General features: G+C 39.4%; 2 protein-coding genes and 1 pseudogene across 3 annotated transcripts in view; 2 read left to right on the forward strand and 1 right to left on the reverse strand.

The window, feature by feature from the left end:
• LOC306876864 (transmembrane protein 163a) overlaps window positions 1–2645 on the reverse strand; it is a 39293-nt gene extending 36648 nt beyond the window's left edge. Inside the window, exon 1 of the mRNA XM_079428301.1 lies at window positions 2538–2645. Coding sequence (XP_079284427.1) covers window positions 2538–2552 — 15 coding nt within the window. The 5' untranslated portion in view covers window positions 2553–2645. The remainder of the gene's footprint in view (window positions 1–2537) is intronic.
• LOC306876863 (2-amino-3-carboxymuconate-6-semialdehyde decarboxylase-like) lies at window positions 478–9947 on the forward strand. The gene is made up of 11 exons (XM_079428300.1): window positions 478–1411; window positions 1630–1842; window positions 2424–2468; window positions 3790–3886; window positions 4081–4130; window positions 4405–4641; window positions 4799–4892; window positions 8522–8617; window positions 8765–8937; window positions 9185–9283; window positions 9416–9947. The coding sequence occupies exons 2-11, from the start codon at window positions 1786–1788 to the stop codon at window positions 9476–9478; spliced, it is 1011 nt and encodes a 336-aa protein (XP_079284426.1). The 5' UTR covers window positions 478–1411; window positions 1630–1785; the 3' UTR covers window positions 9479–9947.
• Window positions 9948–10368: 421 nt separating this feature from the next.
• On the forward strand, window positions 10369–20873 carry LOC306877336 (cyclin-T2-like; annotated as a pseudogene). Its single transcript, XR_013785853.1, has 9 exons — window positions 10369–10617; window positions 11200–11281; window positions 11857–11985; window positions 13088–13148; window positions 13509–13571; window positions 13786–13831; window positions 16201–16364; window positions 16473–16543; window positions 18306–20873. The product of XR_013785853.1 is annotated as a cyclin-T2-like (transcript).
• Window positions 20874–21466: the final 593 nt, after the last annotated feature.

Raw genomic sequence — 21466 nt, forward strand, 5'->3', positions numbered from 1 at the left:
CAGCAATAACACAACACTTGTTTTAAATACAAAGTGTGATTGAATCTAATATAACACAATTGTGATTTTGATTTACATACATAAGTAGCCAAACAAGTTTATATTTTTAGTAACTTATGTTTCAGGGGGGGAAAGCAAGGTTCACCGTTGTTCCACGTTTCCTAGTTGGTCAGACCAGATGACCGACAGAAAGCTGCTTGGTTTGAAAGTGAATTCTGTGTGAAGAGTCATACATACATCTCTACACTACTGACAGTGGACCTTTTTTGCCCGAAATTGTGGAGAAAAAGGGGCCGCGCATATTGGCTATATTGATTCAGAGCGAACGAAAAAGAATCCAAAGCGCCAAGCTTCGCATGTAACCAAGCAACGGACAGGATTTAAATCAAGTGGAACGAGTAACGGTAACTTTTTCCCTCCCTGCTCAAACCTTTCTGTAAGGCTCACGATCCAGTCCGGGATTTCCATTTGCTCCTTAGTGAAAGAAACCCGCTCCGAGCGATGAACAGGGTTCGAGGCATAGATAGGCCTATATATTATAATTATACGTCTATATGTCTATGGTTCGAGGGACAATAACTGATGGTTGTCGTTCCATTATCGTTCTCTATTGACTAGTGAGATAAACCAGCTCCAAACTGCAGGCAAAAGATCTCCCGCAACTTCGCTTCCATTCCCGATAGAAAACACGCAAACAGAAGGACTCCGTGAACACAGACACTGTTTTTGCGCGCATTGAAAAACACCGCGAAGAAGCTCCGCCCCTTTCAGTGTTGCGCTCGTTGTCTTCTGTCTTCCGCAGGTATTTCGTACGAATTTAGAAATGAACCGCTCGTTTTAAAGTGTTCTACTGATAGCCTATTTGTTATGACATCCGCTTCGAACATTATAACGTTCGTTAACTGTACAATAAGTAAGCTACATCCACTTCACCAGCTAATTACTCAACAGTGATAAATGGACGTTTAAAAACAGTAATTTTGTCGTGTATTGTCACGTGATCCTGGTCCGTTTTTTTTTTTTTTTTGAATGAGAATTGAACCCGTTTAAACCCAATTAATGATGCCTCTTTTAGCCCTTTTCCCCAAACGAAAATACAGTAGCCTACGTAGATTAAATTCATTTTAATTAAAGACACAGTTGTCTTAAAAGTAAAATGTTGCTGTTACGTTATCAAGTTGAAATAATCACATATCAGCTATGATTTTTAGTTTCTATATTTTAAACATTGTTCAATATTATTCGCATATGTGGCAATCAATAAAACTGAACAAACTGTCAACAATGAAAAGGTTTCCTGCCTGTAGCGCCCTACCCCCAGTAACCGCTAGAGGACACTGTTGTGAAGGATGTACAGTTCATAGATAAGGCAGAGCTGATAATTCCTGAATTCATTGAAATACTCCTGAAGGTAATGTAGACAGCATTAAGACAGACCTGAAGACTGCAGACAGCAGTCTCTCTTTATGAATTTTTAAACCTTATTTTTGTGTTTATTAATTTTAACCATTGGTATTGCATGTAAAAGTCTACCATATAGTTAATAAGTTACAAAGACGTTAATGTGTTCAGACAATAAGTTTGAATTCTTGCAGGCAAGCTAATACTGGTTGGTGTGTCTAATCTCAGGGGTTTTCATTGGGCCAGAAGACAGGACAGGGGTGGGATTGTTTGTCTTCTGTTTCACACACTGCTGAACATTCACAACGGCACGAGAGGTGAAGATTCCGTTTACAAGCTTGTCAAATCTTCAGGCCTACGATTTGAGCTCTCGGTATCAGCAAAATGAAGATTGATATTCATAATCATATTTTACCAAAGGAATGGCCTGACCTGAAACAGGTAGGTTGCTTAAGGAGGGAAAGTTATCTTAAAATAATGTTCCATCATAGGTTAACCAAGATTACCTTGCTCATAACATATTTGTCAACAGTTTTTAATTATTTAACATTTCCTTGCTTCTTCAGACAGGCTTCTAATTGCCCTGCTGGATTTTAATATATTTTGGTCAGCTGTTCTGTTCTGTTTTCCCCAGCATTTAATATACAGAAAATGTCTACATATTAAGAAAAATCTGCTTGCTAATTTTAGATTATCAGATATTATGTTAATTGCTAAACCAAAAATGGTCTTTTAAATGCTGAAAGTGTTAGAAAAGACTACTACTACCACTTTACTCTTAAAATGTATGCATCTGTTAAACATTAATGAAAGGGTTTGATCACTAACCCTGACCTTTATTGCTTGTTTATCTGAGCAAGCTGAGGACGACTCTATTAATCATTTCTCATGTCGTAACATGCAAATTAAATCAAAATGTATTTTACATTTAAGTATTTAAGCTGTATTTGTTTCTATCAAATGTATTTATTTGCCATAGTAAAATGTAAAATTGCATTTTAAATTCTCTTCATGTTTCACAGAGATATGGTTATGATGGATTCATTCAACTGCACCATCACTGCAAAGTAAGTTTAACATTGCAAATATCTGCACTGGAACATGATAAATGTTCTCCTAATACACCCTTTACACACCTGATCATTGCTCATGGAGAAAATCAGCTCAGTCTGCAGTTTAGTGTGATGATGGTAGAAGAACACCAGCTGGACGAAAATGGTTCTGCATGCTTGGCCATAGATCCAGCTGGCATGATCTCTTGCGAGCTCTTCCAGAGAGAAAGTGTGAGTGTGTGAGAGTATGTTACGACCCCCATGAGGAATGAGTGGGCAGCAGAGACAGATCTGATCCTCCACTCAGAGCAGGAGGATGTTAAAGCATCTGCCAGCTTCCTTTATACCTGCAGGCCTTTAGAGTAATTGGATTGTTCTGTACTGCGCTTCAGCTGGTGTCTCAGGTGGTTTCTGGTCTACTCGGATGCTCAGCTTATTCTGTTCTTCAGTGTAGTAGGAAGAACTCTAAAACAGAAACACAGAATAAACATAAGAATAATGTACTGAACTGCTCATTAAACATTTTGATTTGAGTCACTGCAGCCCAGTTTATTGCAGTAATTCCTCTCCAGGCTCCACTGCTTTTCTTTGAAACCAAATGAGCAAGACTTCCTAAAAGCACGCATTCTTGAGAATATCGGCAGGATAGGAGAGCTTGTGTGTGTGGAAAAAGAGAACAGCAGGCCTTCCCTACACTCCCTGTCCGAGCAGCTGTAGAGCTCGACATGGGGTTTAGCTTCAGTAAAATGTCAAACTAAAACAGTTCACCTTGAGCACAACAATACGGCTGCTGCATATATAAACACACCCACACATAGACATTGATAATTCTTACCATTTCAGCTGTGTCTTAAAAACATAATGTCCCTTGTAAGGCTTTCCTGTAGTAGAGCATGGCGCTAGCAACGCCAAGGTCATGGGTTCGATCCCCAGGGAAAGCAAGAGCTGATAATGTAAAAACTGTAACTTGAATGCAATGTAAGTCGCTTTGGATAAAAGCGTCTGCTAAATGCATAAATGTAAATGTAATAAATGACCAACAATATAGACTAAAGAACTGCAATAATGATAATTGTAGTAAACATTTTCATCATAATTTACCACTATGAAATGAAACTCATATTCTCTGCACTGCAGATGAACATTGATTGCTGATGTAAAATGTGATTATCATGCTAAAAACTTTGCACCTCCTTCCAGACTAAAGTCAAAAGCATTGAATTACTGTATGTATTTGACTTTTCTCCACACTGCCACCAAGTGGCTGAAAATACGAAGTGTAGAAATCAGTGCATTTTTCCTGTTGAAAAAAACAGCATGGGTTTGTGTGTACCAGGGAGAAGCTAAAATGATGAAGGATGGAAAATTGTTTAGAGTGATCCAGGAGAACTGCTGGGATGCAGAGGCTCGGATTCTAGATATGGACAAGCATGGTAAAGACAGTAAAGCAATGGTTATTTCTCAATTAAATGTTTTATGTGGTTTTGTTTTCAGATGCTTTTTATCAAATAAATAAGTTTTATATCTAAAATACTGATCTATATTTATTTCTACATTATCTTCAGACAAGTTCAACTTTAGTTCATTGTTATATTTATTACTGAGATTTGTTTTCTTTTTTTTTTAGGTGTTACAGTACAGGCCCTTTCCACTGTGCCCGTGATGTTCAGCTACTGGGTACGACGTAACATGAAAATGAACATGAGAATTTAAGTGACACACTCTGTCATGTCCTTTTAAAATACTTAAATGTACCATTTAGGGGTAAATAAGATACACATAAACACTTTTTAGATTTTGTACCTCACAGTGACAGCTTTCTTCCCTTTTAATACTTTTTCCCTATGTTAGATTATATATTAGATCATATTAGAGATTAAATTCCTCTATAAATAGACATTCATCACTTTTTCTGCTGAAATCTTTTTGATTGTTCTCTGCATTTCTAAAGGCCAAACCCCATGACACACTGGACCTGTGTGGGATACTGAATGATGATCTAGCTGCTACAGTGAAGCGATATCCAAAGCGTTTCGTTGGGCTGGGTACTCTGCCCATGCAAGCCCCAGATCTGGCAGTACAGGAGATGAGACGGTGTGTGAATCAGCTTGGATTCCCTGGAGTGCAAATTGGCTCTCATATAAACACATGGGACCTCAATGCCCCAGAGCTATACCCTGTCTATGCTGTAAGTCCATTTGCTTTTGGTAGCACATGCCACAGCACACTAAAGTATTTGGTCTCTTTTGTGATTATTTTGTCAAGTAGTCATTCAGTTTTGTCTCAGTTTGTAGGCCATTTTAAAACTAGAAATATTGTTATCAATATTTTGCATCTTACTACAGGCCGCTGAGGAACTCGACTGCTCAATATTTGTGCATCCATGGGACATGCAGACAGATGGTAGAATGGCAAAATACTGGCTGCCCTGGTTAGTTGGTAGGTTTGATTGAGTGTCTTGACGTGACATCCTACAGGTTTATGTATGTATATATATATATATATATATATTGTTGTATTTCATATACCGGATTAAAGGGCTAAAACTTCTGATTCTCATTTATCACACTCATAAATGGGTCATCAGATATATAATCACCTTTCAGCTGAGTTGATATTGGCAGAAGTCTCCTGTCCTTTCCCCTGGTGTCGGTCCTGGCTCAGCCCAGTTCGGGCCTCTTGGAACTCGTAACAAGGATTTTATTCAGGTTCTGATAACTGGTTATTATTTATTAATCACTCAGAGACTTGTTTAAAAGGGTTAACGAATCACCAACACAATGGTTTTGTTTTATTAAAAACAATAACTCATAAGCAAATAACAAAAATAACTGTGAGTAAAGAATCTTCACCACGAATGCCGGCCTCGTACATCCGTTGTATCAGCATTTTATAGCCTTGCATATCATTTGCATTAATCACATAACAAAACCTCCCATCATTTTCCCCTCTTCTGCCCCTGTCTGTGTTTGCCTCCTCTGCCCGTGCAGGCAGGAAATGTAGCCTTTGCCACAGAAGCTGCACAAGACAGGGTCAGAAGTTCAACAGAAAAAAATATAACATCTTTAGATAGCAAACGTGCATACTGCCATTTTAAACTATAAGGAAAATTGTATACACAACGTCTGAACCACTATATCACATCAGTAGCAGGTGTGAGTAACACCTTAAGTCTCGGTTTCGACTAGAAATTCCATTCTGCAAGCAGGTTGCAAAATGCATCTCCTAGTTTCGGCCGCTCTCTTACAAAATAAGCAAAATAACCACATAACAATTGTAACCACAAATCAATCAATACCTGTGCTCTTAAATATACAGCACATACTTTTTAATATAGCATCTGACATTCATGTGTTTATGATTGGAGTTCGAAGTTCTATTGTTTCCAAATCATTTGTTACCATTTGCAATTCAGCTGAGAATTCATACAACTTAAGTATTTCCCTCATTAACTTCATTATTCTTTTATTCATCAATTCTTGTTTCCTCATTAACTTCAGGATTGCTCTCATTTTGAAGAAGATCTTTTGGTCCTTCAGTTCCCTTCTAGGTCTGTTTCCTTCGTTGCTTCTTCTCCTGTCTCTTGGCCTTCTTATCCTGGAGACGCTGAAGTCCCTGTGCTAAAAGATAATTGAAATCAATTTCTATCTTATCTGAACGTTTCTTACTGCCCCCGGCTGGGGACTGATCAGGAGATCGCATATCGGTTATGGCAGGAAATGCCTCAATATATATACATACATACACTATATATATATATATATATATATATATATTGTGGCGGGAGGAGCCAACGACAGACACAGTGGGCGTGGCGTCAAGCCTCGGAGAGGTTTTTATTAAACAATATTTAAAATAAAGTGTCCAAAGGGGGAAAAGTGTCCAAAATAAACAGGGATCTGGTGTCCTCGTTGTGCTGCGGGGCTCGTGAAGGAGGGCAGTGTTCAGGAGGGAAGGGTCCAGGGAAGGGGCGGAGTCCGGCGGCCGCACGCGCTCCCGTCTGGAGGTCCCGGGGCGCGGGTGACGGCGGCTTCTGTGGCGGCTTCGTCCAACTCCTTCATCCCCGGGTGCTCGACGGGATTCCACGGCCCGGCGTCCTTGCCCGACGGCCGTATCGCGGGTGCAGTGTCGGCCGGACTGCGGGTCCGGCCGCTCGCGTCTCTGGCGGCGGCAGGTAGTTCCCTCTACGCTCCCTTTCCTGGACCCACGAGGACACCAGCGTGCATGCACGGGGAAGAGACCGGTCTCTCGAGGAGAGGCGCGCTCGGCGTTTAAACGGCGGCGGTGATGAGGCTCCATTCACGTCAGGTGCGCCTCATCACACGCCGCCAGCCCTGCGTGTTCAGCGCCCCTCCTCTCTCACACACCCACTCCCGTCGGGAGCCTGGTGAAGGGCGGCGAATACGGGACGGGGTGGTGATGATGGACAGGGGGGAGGCAGCCGACTCGTCACAATATATATATGCTTCTAGTCCATATATATTTTGTATCGACAGCAAGCCGTGAATCATATTCAGGACATGGGCCAGAGACTAAATGTGTATCCTTCAGACACACTGACCAACAGTAGCAGGCCCGTTTCTGAAAATTTTCAAATTTTGGCTCTGTATGCCACCAGAATAGAATTAAAATGAAACAATCAAGATGAAATTGAAGTGCAGACTTTAAGCTTTAATTTAAGGGGTTGAACAAAAATATAAAATAAAAAGCTTAGGAATTACAACCATTTTTATACACAGTCCCCCTCATTTTTAGGGGCTCAAATGTAATTGGACAAATAAATATAATCATAAATAAAATGTTAATTTTTTATATTTTGTTGAGAATCCTTTGCCGGCAGTAACTGCCTTAAGTCTGGAACTAATGGACATCACCAAAGACTGGGTTTCCTATTTTGTGATGCTTTGCCAGACCTTTACTGCTGCTGACTTCAGTTGTTGTTTGTTTGTGGGTCTTTCTGCCTTTAGTTTTGTCTTCAGCAAGTGAAATGCATGCTCAATCAGGTTGAAATCAGGAGACTACCTTGTCCATTGCAGAATATTCCACTTTTTACCTTCAAAAACTCCTGGGTTTCTTTTGCTGTGTGTTTTGGGTCATCGTCCACCAATCAACTTTGCTCCATTTAACTGAATCTGGGCAGAGAGTATATCCCTATACACTTCAGAATTCATCCAGCTGCTTCTGTCCTCTGTCACATCAATAAACACCAGTAATCCAGTGCCACTGAAAGCCATGCATGCTCATGCCATCACACCGCTCCACCATGTTTCACAGATGATTTTGTATGCTTTGGATCATGAGCAGTTCCAAGCCTTCTCCATACCTTTTTCTTCCCGTCATTCTGGTACAGGTTAATCTTAATTTCAGCCATCCAAAAAATGCTTTTCCAGATGTGGTCTGGCTTTTTTAGTTGTTTTTTGGCAAAGTCTAATCTGGCCTTGTTTGCACCTTGTGGTGAAACGTCTGTATTTGCTCTCGTGAAGTCTTCTCTTGATTGTAGACTTTGACAGTGACAGGCCTGCCTCCTGGAGAGTGTTCTTCACTTTGCTGGATGTTGTGAAAGGGTCCTTCGGGGATGTCCACGCCCTTTTATGTTGTTGATTTTACCTGCTCAATTGATGTAGAAATAACAAAGGAATAGCCCACATCTGTCCATGAAATGGCTTTTGAGTCAATTGTCCAATTACTTATAGTCCCTTGAAAAAAAAAAAAGGGGGGGGGGGGGGGGGGGGGTACAGAGCTGTAATTCCTTAACCTCTCCTCCAACTGTGATGAGAATTCCCTCAAATTAAAGCTCAGAGTGAAGAATTAAAGCTCATTATATAACTGTAACTTGAATATGTTTTGGTCAACAGCTAAAATAGCAAAAATTGTGCCTTTGTCCAAATATATATGGACCTAACTGTATATATTATAGCAGAATCTGTTTAGTTAATGAACAACAAAATCTGATTGTAATCTTTTTTATTATTGAATTTTTTCATGTTTTTAAATATGTTTGTGGTTTTGTGGAAGACTAGTACTGTGCAGTATGTTGTAATCATTGTTTTTTTTTTTTTATTCTGAAGGTATGCCAGCAGAAACTACAATGGCAATTTGTTCAATGATTTTTGGAGGTGTTTTTGAAAGATTTCCTAAACTTAAGGTCTGCTTTGCTCATGGAGGTAACAAAATATTCATATTATTATTTAGATAATCAATTTATAATTTATTGGAAAGCAAAACATCTGTATTGATAACCTTGAGCTATAAAGACTGGTTTTACGCCATTGCTTGTCTTGAGGGATGTGGTATCACACTTTGGGTTCCAGGTGGTGCTTTCCCATTCACCATTGGCCGAATTGAGCACGGCTTTAAAGTGCGACCTGATCTTTGTGCAACCGACAACAAGAGCAACCCACGCAAATACTTAGGATCTTTCTACACTGATTCTCTAGTGCATGACCCACTTTCACTGAAGTTACTCACGGATGTTATAGGAAAGGTATCTATTTAAATTCTTACATCAACAGTAATACAAAATCTACCTATAATATAAGAGGCACAATAATATTTAGTTAGCACCTTACATCTAGATTAACTCTCACTGATGAAATGGCAAAGATTTTCGCATCCAGGACCTTTGTATTCTGGAAATAAAAACTGTGCAGCAAAATACATCTCTGATTTTAGTTGCTATTTTAGTTTTAGTTTGCTACTTTATTTTTAATAAAAGATTCTGTTTCTTGCAGGATAAAGTGATGTTAGGCACAGATTACCCATTTCCACTGGGGGAACTGGAACCAGGCACATTAATTGAATCCATGGATGAGTTTGATAGTTCACTAAAGGTAAGATAACCATCTGTCTATCTATCTGTCTATTTGTCTGTCTGAACACACTAGTTTTCATTTCAAACATCAAATTGCAAATACATTGTTCTTGTCATTTTACAGCTCATCTCATTGTACTCTTTTGTTTAGGATAAACTGCTTGCTGGGAATGCTCTGGAGTTTTTAGGACTGTCAAGAAAACAGTTTGAGTGACTGCCGATCAGTTGTACTGATGCATATCAGAAGATTGATTATGGTACCAAAGAGCTGGATCATAAGAATTAAACCTTACTTTATTTGTTTTATTTTGTATTGATTTAAGTAAGACACCCTTTTTAAAATTCTTTGTAAAAAAACAACAACAAAAAACTAATTAAATGGTTGAATATGGTTAAATGAAAAGTGTATTAAATAAATTGTGTTGAAGCCACAACGAATAAGTAATATTTATATACACCTATAGCCTATAAAAGGATGAGCCACCTTTAAAAAGGAGTCTGGTGTTTGCTTTAAATAATTAACTCAAAAGGATTCAATAAAACAATCTTTTTTATTTTAAGGTATTACTCAAACCACCCATTTTTTGTACACATGTGACATCCACATTCATAAGCCCTATTCGCACGGGATTAGTATTATCTGGGGACCCTGTTTGATTTTGAAATTAAACGCATTAAACCTTTTCAGCTTTCTCTTTCTGCAAATTGTATGGTGTAGCGATACAGCACCCAAAATACTATCAAACACTCCATTGCAGCTCCATTCTTTGCGAAAAATTGATAAAAAGGCGCACAGGAAACAAAAACCTTGAAAAATGATATACGACCCGCCAAATTCTGGCCAAATCACAGAGATGCCGATTCGCACGGGACTAATATTATCACAGGACCTCGGTGTTCGGCGAAATATTGTAGGTCATTTGCGGGGGAATTTTTACTTTACAAATTACAGACATGGCCGATTCGCACGGGATTAAAATCACAGACAACCTCCGCAATTATTACAAATGACTGGAGGTCACCAGGTAATACTAATACCGTGCGAATAGGGCTATACTTGATAACGATATTAACAATAACACTATGAGCGAAAGTAAAACTACAGTTCCCAGCAGAACCGCGTTGTGAGACGTACGTCAAGGACTTGACGCACCGCGTACGTGACGCTCGTTCTCTGTTCGTCTGCTGGACGGTAATGGCGGCGTGCCGGGGATCATCGTCCAAATGGTTTTTTACCCGGGAACAGCTCGAAAACACCCCGTCCCGCCGCTGCGGAGTGGAGCCAGACAGAGAGCTGTCGTATCGACAGCAAGCCGCGAATCTTATTCAGGACATGGGCCAGAGACTAAATGTGTATCCTTCAGACGCGCTTATCAACAGCAGCAGGCCCGTTTCTGTCTCTCGCTGTGACTGTTGTTTGTGGCGCCTTCACACCGATAATATCTATAATTTTTGTGTACCATGACTATCTGTAATAACTCTGAACTCGGCTGAAATTATGAGGTTGACAATGAACCCCACTTATGGTAGCAGCACGCACTTAGTCTAGGGCAGGCGCTTGCTGATTAATGTTAATGTTATATAAATGATTAACCTTCGATTTATAAATCTATCTACATATCATCTATATGTAACACAATAATGAGGTAGTTGAATTTGTTGTTTATGTTCAAGTAGCTCAGGCACATTTGTGATGTCAGTGGCACGCGAGCAGGCCGGTTACCGTAAATATTAAAGCCGTTCTGCACTACTAAACCCTGTCACTGAATTATTTATGTAAATATTTTGACGTTTGTTTAAAAATATTAGTATTGGTATTTCTGGAAACTTGTATTTGTACGACACGCGAATACCTAAAGTATTCGTAATACGTTCCGTTAGTAAATGGCTTAAGTTACGTAACCCTACGTAACATTCCTTAACTCTAAACATCAGTTCTCAACTCACAATAAATACTGCCATTGTTTACATGCACAGATTTTATATGTACCACTCTTTCACCAAATTCCACAGAAATGTAAGTGTTTCCATCCACACTGCCTGCATCTATTGCATATATACACTTTTCAACCATATGAAAATGCATGAGCCATGTAGGATGGTCTTTCAGTGCAACTGTTAATGCGGTTTCCAAAATGAAAGTGAAATAGATACATTATACAACTCTGTGTTACCCACAGCAATGAACCTCAGAACAAAACTCAATGGTACTATATGAATAAAAGCCTAAATTAAGTCTGTTAATTTAAAGCGATTGGGTCAGAATACTAAACTGCACATTTAAAGGGATAGTTCACCCAAAAATGAAAATTCATCATTTACTCATCAAGTAGTTACAAACCTGTATGAATTTCTTTGTTCTGCCGAACACAAAGGAAGATATTCTGAAGATAGTTTGTAACCAGAATTTCATTTTTGGGTGAACTATCCCTTTAAAAGTATCTTCATTTGTGTTTTGAAGATGAATTAAGATCTTATGGGTTTGGAACAACATAAGAGTAAATGACAGAATTTTCATTTTGAGTGAAATAACTTTTTAAAGTAGGCTTGCATCTTTTGACACGACCGTGACATTTTTTCTTTCCTCTCCAGACCATCTCCCCAACGACATTATTTCTGGCTGCAAAAGTTGAAGAGCAACCACGGAAACTCGAACATGTCATTAAAGTAGCGCATGCGTGTTTAAACCCCCAGGAGCCTCCACTGGATACAAAGAGTAATGTAAGTCTGAAGTATTATTGTTTTTTTATTTTCTTCTTTAATTTCCTCAACCTTTTCATCACACTGGATCATTTCTGCTACACTTGCATCCATGAGAGTGTTTACATTGTCACTACAGAATCAGGCGTCTCACTAGTCAACTCCAAACAACTTGACTTTGATTAGGGTTTCAGCGGTTTTAAAAATCTTGTCCTCTTTTGTCACATGTCTGTCACATACACTAATTAAAAGTTTAGTTCACCCCCCAAAAAATAAAAATAAAATATCATTAACTCAACCTCTTGTTCCAAACCCATAAGATTTGTGTTCATGTTCAAAACACAAATGATAATAAATAAATATATCTAAATAAAAGATGTTTAATGAAATATGATTTTTTTTGCCTCTATTTCAAGTATTCACCCAAAACTTTAAAAAGTTGATGAAGCGATCATAATTGAATACATTTATTTTCAGCTATTGTACACATATAAACATTAACCACGTTTACATAAAGCGTATCAAACATGGTTAAAGAAAGCTCAATCATGCTTGCTTGACACCAATGAGGTTTGATCTCGTCACGCAAGTTCCCCTGACCACATTTGAAAGTTTTGAATGAATTAATGAACTTTCAATGGAGGGTCAGAGATCCATTTCCAGAAATCCAGAAATATTTACATTTGTTTTGAAGATAAACTAATCTCTTATGGCTTTGGAACAACATGCGGGTGAGTAAATGAGTTTTCATTTTTGAGCGAACTATTCCTTTAAGAATGACAGAGGGGAGACAGATTAAATAAATGCCTCTGTTATTTCTTTCCCGTTCATGTTAATCTCACAGAACCCGTGACTCCCTTCGATTCTCAAGCAACAACGTAAATGAGGCTCACATCTGAAAATGGACTAGTGAGACACTGACATTAGACATCCAGCATGTCAGTGCTGGGACAGAAATCTCTCTTGAATGAGAAATTTGTCTTGAAAAAGACAAATAGAAAATAATTGTGTGGCAAACAATTGTTGCCTGTAATTGGAAGAGTGCAGAGAATTCAGTTTATGGGTTGAAGATACAGAAAGACACATTACAAGCCTCATGTAATGATTGTCTATTGAACTTCAGGCATACCTCCAGCAAGCTCAAGAGCTGGTGATACTTGAAACCATAGTGCTGCAGACTTTAGGTAAGTCTATAGAAGGAGGTTTCTTTCAACTGAATATTAGAGTGGACATAGAAGATTTGCTGACAGTGGGTCACTTTTGAGAAAATCAAAAAAGCATTTCCAGTATTTGCCTGAAAAGTTGTATCATCATGACTAAATTCTCCAGAATGATGAATTTAAATGTTGTTGCAAGGAAGACAAAATGATTTTCAGTTAATCTGGAATGTTATTTATCAGCATGAAACATGGGTATCATCTCAGCAATTCCACATTGTTTTAAAAGCTTTGTTCTAACTAATGCATGGTTATCTTTCATAATCCACAGGTGTTGATAGCAGTGTGATTCAGCGTTGAATGAAATCCGTGTGCTTTATATTGCAGGCTTTGAAATAACAATTGAACATCCACACACTGATGTAGTGAAATGTTCCCAGCTAGTGCGAGGTATAGATTTTCCTTCACATGCTCTCTGCAATCAACTTTAGATATTAAACAGTGCTTACTTAATCTTTGAATCAAACTATGGCTAAGCATGCAGTTCATGGAGAGGTAAACCTCACTGTGTTGAGGGTAAATGTGTTATGTCTTATTCGTCTCTATAGTTTTACTCGCTCTCATTCTTTTGCCATTATCTCTCTCTCTCTGTTTACTTTCACAGCAAGCAAGGATCTGGCACAGACTTCCTATTTCATGGCTACCAACAGGTTGTTATCCAGAACCTCATTTGTTGCACTGTGACTGCACACTATAGCTTCCTTTACTGCAGGGTACCCTACCAGTGTCCAACACCCTCCTTGCACCGGTGGCTACTGGGACGCCCCCCCCTCTCAAACATCCCCTCAGAGCAGGGTGGGGAGGGGGTTCGGTGGCACCGGCCCCGGTTGCAGTGCGGTGTATTGTACGGGGGATCATTGTTGGCACAGAGGGGTTGAATGCACAATGTGAAGTGTAGTGGTGCTCTTGAACCTCACGTTTGCTCGGTTACAGAAGTGCATTTGTCTAAAAAAGACACTTTGGTAGCCTGAATAGCAGCTAAAGATTACACAGATGTAAACATTACATAGAAGTCCTCACGGTAAGTACCCAGAGCCCTTTGTTTTTTCCTATGATTTTGTTATTCTCAAAGTGATAATTGAACCTTTGTTTTGGTCTTTTGTATTCAGACTATTTAGAAGTACATTTTTTATTTATTTTAATTTGTTTTTGTCATTCAATGCCTGAATTGATTTTGAGATACAGACATCTGTTGTGCTTCCGTTGTGAATTATCTGTTTTAATGCAAATAAACCCATTAAGGACCTGTTTGGTTTTCTTTTTTTAATTGAAATAGCGGTTTCATTGGCTATGTATTTTTATACCCATTATAATCTTGAAAAGTTGTTGATCTCAGGCGTGTAACAAAAGGTCCTTAAAGGGTGTAGTCATCATTGTAATGTAATCAAATAGAGGATTTTTGTTGTTGTTTTTGTTTGTCCCTCTTTGTATAGTTATTGTCTTCATTATTTTTAAATCAGGTTAGCTGTCATTAGTGTTTGCCCCCTTGTTTGCTTAGGGATACCTCAGCATTGTATACGATGTCTGAACATGGGACTAGAGCGGCATATGTTCAACACATGGTCTGAAAATAATGTGGCCATCAAGGTTTTTTTTGGGGGGGGGCTTTTGTTTTGCCCTCAAACAAGAGTATGTTACCCAAAGGATGTGGACTGTATAGGTTTTGAAACACAATTAATGGAACTTAACTTATAAATCAACCCCAGTTTTGTATGGCCAATGTGTCTGATGCTGGATGCACCTCATAATTTTTATTCCCTTGTGTGTTTTTCCTTGCATTTTCTTTTTTTATTCTTTTAAATTCAAGTAGAGGCTGTTTTTTTAGGTCTTGATCACCTATAGCTAAAGCAATTAATGAATGTTGCAGGTATCGTTTGTCTTTGTTGCATTAGAATTTAAAGGCTCCTCTTACCCCATGTCCAAACATTGATTCTGTTCTGTAGCACCGGGTTACCATCCAGCTTTGACTGAGGCTTCATTTTATTTTTATTTGTCTCAAATGTCAGTACAACACTACTATGTTCAATGTCAGATTGTTAAAAGATCGCTAAAAGATTGTTAGCATTTTTCTTCAGGGACTATTGATGTAGTTCAGATGAATTTCCTTTTTTTCCCTAGCAGAAAAAGTAACTACCTTCCATACTTTAAAATTCTAACATTGTTTTTAGAGATGTTGACAAGTTTACAAAGATTAAGGAATAAGCACTTAATGAGGCCAAACAGTCAGCCCTGCTTTGTTTTTATGTGGGCTTGCAATTCTTATGTGGTAAATATGGATGGTAACCATATGCTTGCTTGCTTTATTGTTTCCTATGATTCTGTTGACTGCAGGCTTTTATGCCTGTTATTGAATGTACAGTAATATGTCAATAGTATCAAATTTATCCTTGATTATGAGTAACAAACATTATTTTATTTTTTATTTTTTTTGCTTGCACAGATTGAATTCCACAAAGTAAATTTTTAAACTTTCTACTGCTATTCTAAACTTAAAATGTAGGGCTGATACAATTGATCAGCTGCTGATCAGAATTGGCGGATTGCACTCTATTGCACTGTCTATTAGGCCTAATAGACCATTTCCTCTTATGCCAGTCTGTGTTATCTTTACACTGATAACTTTAGTGATCCTGCTTTTTAAGTAAAAAAAAAAAAAATCGGTGCTTCCCTTCCTCTTGTTGGCTTTTGCCCTTCAGTTTGTACCCATTGTAAAATACCGTCTACCTTTTTTTTTAGAGCACAAAGCATGAACTGTAAATTTGGTGGGGGGGGACTTTCTAAATTGTAAAATGTGAATAAATTGCAAGGTGCTAAATCAAGCAGTTTCCGAACTGTGCAGGTAAATTTTTGAAGTATGTTACTCACAACTGGGGAATATCTTAGTGGCTTCTATGCTTCCATAATAGTATTCTCTAGATGTTGTTCTCTAGACACTGCCTTCTATCTGCTCAGTGACTGATCATTTTTTTGCTCTTTCTTTGTTGTTTTTTTCTTCCTCCATAATGTGCTGCTCTTGCAGTCTGCACCTCACAACCTTCTGCTTGCAGTACAAGCCCACAGTCATCGCCTGCGTCTGCATTCACCTGGCCTGCAAGTGGTCCAACTGGGAGATCCCTGTTTCCACCGATGGAAAGCACTGGTGGGAGTATGTGGACAGCTCAGTTACACTTGAACTTCTTGATGGTAAATGGGCCTTCCTTAATTACTTAATTGCTTAATTACCATGTAAGGCTCATTTTGCCCTATTTGTAAATAACCCATGATTTATATTCATTTGAAATTTTGTTGTAGAACTGACCCACGAGTTTCTGCAAATATTAGAGAAGACACCCAGCAGGTTGAAGAGGATTCGTAACTGGAGGGTAAGTGATAAGAATAGATAAGTCATGCATTTGGTGTCTAGGGTTGGGAGAAAAAAATCGATTCTGAATATATCAGAATGGATTTTGAGCTTGTTTTTTTTCCCCCGCATATGGCACGTGTGCACGCTAGAGACGCTGCAGGCTTCATTGCACAGAATTTGCGCTGTGAGACACGTTCACATTGCTTGACAGTGTGTACTTCCACCCGCCGTGTTTTACTTTAGATATGCTTTCATTTATACCGTTTGGAATGCAGTACTATTAGATGCACGAAACTCACGCACTGACAGACTTTAACGTGCGCTTTGTGTTTGTTTGTCCTGAAGTTCGATTGCCGCAGCGGTTAAATGCACTTGCATTTTCAAATACTTTTTTACTAAATTTATGTACACACAGTCAGTTTAGTTTTCAGAGCAGGACAAAACATCTGATATATCAAAATAGATCTGTGCATTAGTCTAAATGTGGCCTGTTAAAGCTGCCACTGTCTGATCTCATCAGTAATAATCAAATGGCAATAATGCGGAGGAAAAAAGAAAAACCCATAACTATTGTCTGTAAACTTTTGGATACTTAAAGAACACTTATTTTAAAGGGGACCTATTATGCCCCTTTTTACAAGATGTAAAATAAGTCTCTGGTGTCCCCAGAGCTTATATGTGAAGTTTTAGCTCAAAATACCCACAGATCATTTTTTATAGTTTGTTAAAATTGACACTTTTAGGGTATGAGCCCAAACGCACTGTATGAGATTATGTTGCTTTAATGCAAATGAGCTGTTGCCTTACATTAGCCTTACAGAGTGCAAAGAAGCTCTTTCTGAAAGGCAATTTGGAAAACAAAAGCATGATACTTACTTTGTCTGGAGCTGACGTTCGCGCACAAAGCGTTGGTATTAATTCCTAAACTTGTAGGAGACGTTACCCATTTTTTCTGTGATTTTCCATCGAAAATTAAATTTAACCACAGTGTCCTCGGCTCAGATGGGGGAAGATTATGGCGACTCCTATGTTCATTAGTGCATCCCAAAACACAACACTTGTAAAGCCTCTTTGGCGCTGACATTGTATATCTTCAGTAATGGCAGACCGCAGCTTCTCACTCAGGGCTGTGTTTATGCTAATAGGGCAGAGAGCATCACAAATGGGTGGGACTTTTCAACCTCAGTGACGTGAAGAGAGGGAGAATCTGAAACGGCTCTTTTGGAGAAACTGTTTATGATTTATTGGTTTTATTAAAAAATTAGTGGGCGGCCACACAACTTGTTCAAACACCTTATAAAAGTGATTTTTGCATAATAGGTCCCCTTGTTTTAAAATGTAGCCTGCTTATATAATAAAAAAAGTAAATTTTGCACAAAATAAATTTGATTTAAAATTGAAATGAAAATGTTGCCTTGTGCAGTAGGCTAATATTGAAAACAGAGTGTGACGCATCCTGATATTGAGTTGATAATGATAATCGTAATTGAATTGAATCATGAAACCGCACCCTTTTAAGATGGCAGTACTGACACACAGAGATTCCAACTATAAACAAAAAGCATAGAAACTGCAATTTTGGTTGAGATGTAAAGTTGTAAAGATGTATTTGCACAGCAGAAGAATTAATTGGGGGAAAAAATGTAGATCAAGAATAGTTTTGGAATCGGATCGTGACTCTCGGAATCGGATCAGATCATGAAGTGCCTGAAGATTCCCACCCCTAGTCTTTACATTGGTTAATTTGGATAACACATAGTTGTTGTTGTGTTTATTTCTAGGCTACACAAGCTGCTAAGAAGCCCAAATCAGATGGTCAGGCCTCAGACAGCAGCTCTTTAGCGGGACCTTCATTAACCCAGGACATGTCCTTGATGGATGCCCTTCCTGGGGTTTCTACAAATACAGCATTCTCCAAAGCCTCAGCATCTTTTCCAGTGACCCTGCCAAGCAACTTAAGCAGCAGTCTCTCTCTTGATTCCATTGCCAACATGCAGGGAACCTCATACACTTACACCGCCCCCAGTGATTGGCCTCAGGACCAAGTGCGCTCAGACCAGTATTCTGTCAAACAACTTCCCCCACACAGTTCTATGCATCCACACCGGCCTGACAAAAGCGTAGAATTCAACCCTGCCAAACACGAACACAAGGTCAGCGGTGGGGCGAAGCACCAGGCCACGGCCTATCCTCCACCTGCAGCACCCACACAGAAAATGTCTCTGGACAAGTACAGGGAGAAACACACTGCTGAGCTGGCTGTGCAGAAACGCAGGCAAGAGCAGCAGAACGTGGAGACAGAGGTCTATGTTGCTCAGACGGATCACCGCAAGCACCTGTCTCACGGGCAGCTGGGAGCAGGAGCCACCACTGCCTCGCCCCTGAAGATGAAGCTGCCCGTCCCTGGGCAGGACAAGCTCCAGGACAAACGCGAGAAAGGGAGCTCTTTAAAACTGCGTCTTCCGGTCCCCTCCCAGAGCGAGAAGGGGGGATCAAGTAAGGAGGAGCTAAAAATGAAAATAAAGGTCTCCTCTGAGAGGCACAGCTCTTCTGACGAGGGTGCTGCAAAGAGCAAACATTCCAGCCCACTTGTGAGCAAGGAGAAACACAGAGACCACTCAGCCCATCGTCACCATCACAAACATGGCCACTCACACACGCACACACATAGCGGCAACGGCAGGAGCAGCCTTGAGGCACCCGCATCTGGTTCGGCCCTTCGGAGCCCAATAGGTGGCGATGGCACAAGCTCAGCTTCCAGTTCCTCACGCAAGAGGGTGAACCCCGAAGCCAGCTACAATCACCACTCCAAAAAGAACAAAAGCTCCAAAGGCGGTGCAGGTAGTTCCTCTCATTGTTCCTCTGTTCAGCAGTGTGTGTCATCTCACAGCTCTGTTCTTAACCTTCCCTTCCCCCTCCCCCTGTCACATACCAGGTGGGCTACGGACATCTCAGCACCCTAGTGAAACTGGACAGGAAACCAGTGGAGAGCCATGGCCCTGAGGGCGCCGGCCTAGCTAATGGCCTACACACAGACTACAAAGATACTTTTGACACGCTTGACTCGCTGTTAAGTGCCCAAGGAATGGACTCTTGAACTGATAGGAAAGAGGATAAAATATAAAAGAAAATCAAGCATAGATTTCATTATTAGGAAGAGGAAAAGAACAAGAATGTGAAGAGTAAGAGAAAGACAATAAAAATGCTTCCCGATCTTCTGGCAGTTCGGTTCAGTCTCGCCATCTCTGTATAACTGCTGCTTTCCTCAGTATTCCCTCACGAGCAGTCTGTATGAATGCGTGAGCCAGTATATGAATGTCAGGGCCATTATAGTAAAAAAAAAAAGAGAAAAAAAACTTTATGATAAAAGTGTAATGAGTGATGAAAGTTTTTGCCACAAGAAAATTTATAAGACTGAAAGCACCCTCTAAATTGACTGACGTCCCTCTCATTTGTTAAACAAAGTTAGTAGAAGGAATGCAGAATCAAGATTTAAGTTCCATAGTTCCTTGAATGTTTCTTTGTTTCCTTTCCCCTCATCTGAGACCTTCTGTGTGAGCTGCATGTTAATAATGAAAGGGATGAGATAGTTGTTTACTGATTGTGAAGAAAAATTTACATACATTCTCGTATGTTAAAAGCTGTACCATAACTTCTCAGGTTTGGAGCTGCTTGTAAAATATATATAAATATATTGGGGTAGGGGGGATTTTGTGACTCAGTGTTAGAATCTATCACATTGGCATTTCTAGCACAGCGTTCCAGTGATGTGCTCTAGAACTGGTGTTCCATGTTGCTATCAGGAGAGGGTGAACTAGCAGGAAATCCACACCCTGCCAATTACCTGGCATGTTGTCAGGGGCCATGCAATTTGTACCTTTTTTGACCTTCAGGATTACCTTAAGCTGGATGCCAAAGGCTGTGCCTCAAAAAGTATAGTTCTATGAAGTTTACATAACCTTCGCTGTGAAGTGCATTTTATATATTTCTTGGCTTGAAGCAGTAGCCTATTTTGTGCAACTCTTTAAGTCAGTAACAAATGACCAGAAACATACGTGGGTAAAAGGAGATTGAGTTCATTATCACAGTGCTGATCCAAAGAGATCTGGGCTTTCACAGGCCCTTAACATTATTTCAGAGTATGAATGAATGGTTTTGTTTTTTGATTTTGATTCTTTTTAGTGTGAAGATATTGGTAAATAAGTTCAGCATTGTACAAATCATCATTTTACTTTGGATCGCTGAATTTGCAGTTGGATAAGGCAAGTGCAAACCCTGGCACTTTTTTTTTTTTTTTTTTGTCTTTTCCAAATTTTATTTAGATTTAATAATAAATTCCATGGTTCCACTACCTTAACCTCAGTCTTTATGTGATCATTTATGCGTTAAGAACTTATTGGCACATTTGTCAAATAACTATTTTCAGATCTTCACTGTTATTTTTATAGATTACATTTTTCTCCATGTTAAATTATGTTGCCTCACAATGTCAGTTTGCTTTGTATCATTGTTTTTAAAAGTCACTTTTTGATTTGGTGAATTAAGTTTTCAGTTCGTTGGCCTATTGCAGGCCTGGCTGTGATGAGAGATGAATGGATGTCTTAACAGTTCCTCTGCAGAAGGTCGTTGCTTTGGATCTCTGCAAAGAGGAAAATTGTTCCACTGTTACATAACAAAGGATAATGTGTGGAGAACTTACACCATGTCTATACCGGATGCGAGCGGCGCAGCGCAAAAAAATACCACAGGCCCCATTATAATCAGTGACGCTGTCTGCACTGGATGCGACACGACAAATCCCCGACAGTAAACTGATGCCTCGTTCTATTTATGATGTACTGACACAAAGTTCAAATAATTTTTAATGGCTGCTTTGTCGCGTCCAGTCTAGACAGACATTAGCTGTTGTGGCGCAACACGACAACTATCGCATCTATACAAC

This window comes from Barbus barbus, assembly GCF_936440315.1.
Source record: "Barbus barbus genome assembly, chromosome: 11".
NCBI classification, from domain to species: domain Eukaryota; kingdom Metazoa; phylum Chordata; class Actinopteri; order Cypriniformes; family Cyprinidae; genus Barbus; species Barbus barbus.

Excerpts from the sequence above, each read along its gene's own strand:
- LOC306876863 (XM_079428300.1), top strand. The coding sequence starts at position 1,786 with ATGAAGATTGATATTCATAATCATATTTTACCAAAGGAATGGCCTGAC. Across the intron at positions 3,887-4,080 it reads TCTAGATATGGACAAGCATG|GTGTTACAGTACAGGCCCTT; the intron begins GTAAAGACAGTA and ends TTTTTTTTTTAG. Across the intron at positions 4,642-4,798 it reads AGCTATACCCTGTCTATGCT|GCCGCTGAGGAACTCGACTG; the intron begins GTAAGTCCATTT and ends ATCTTACTACAG.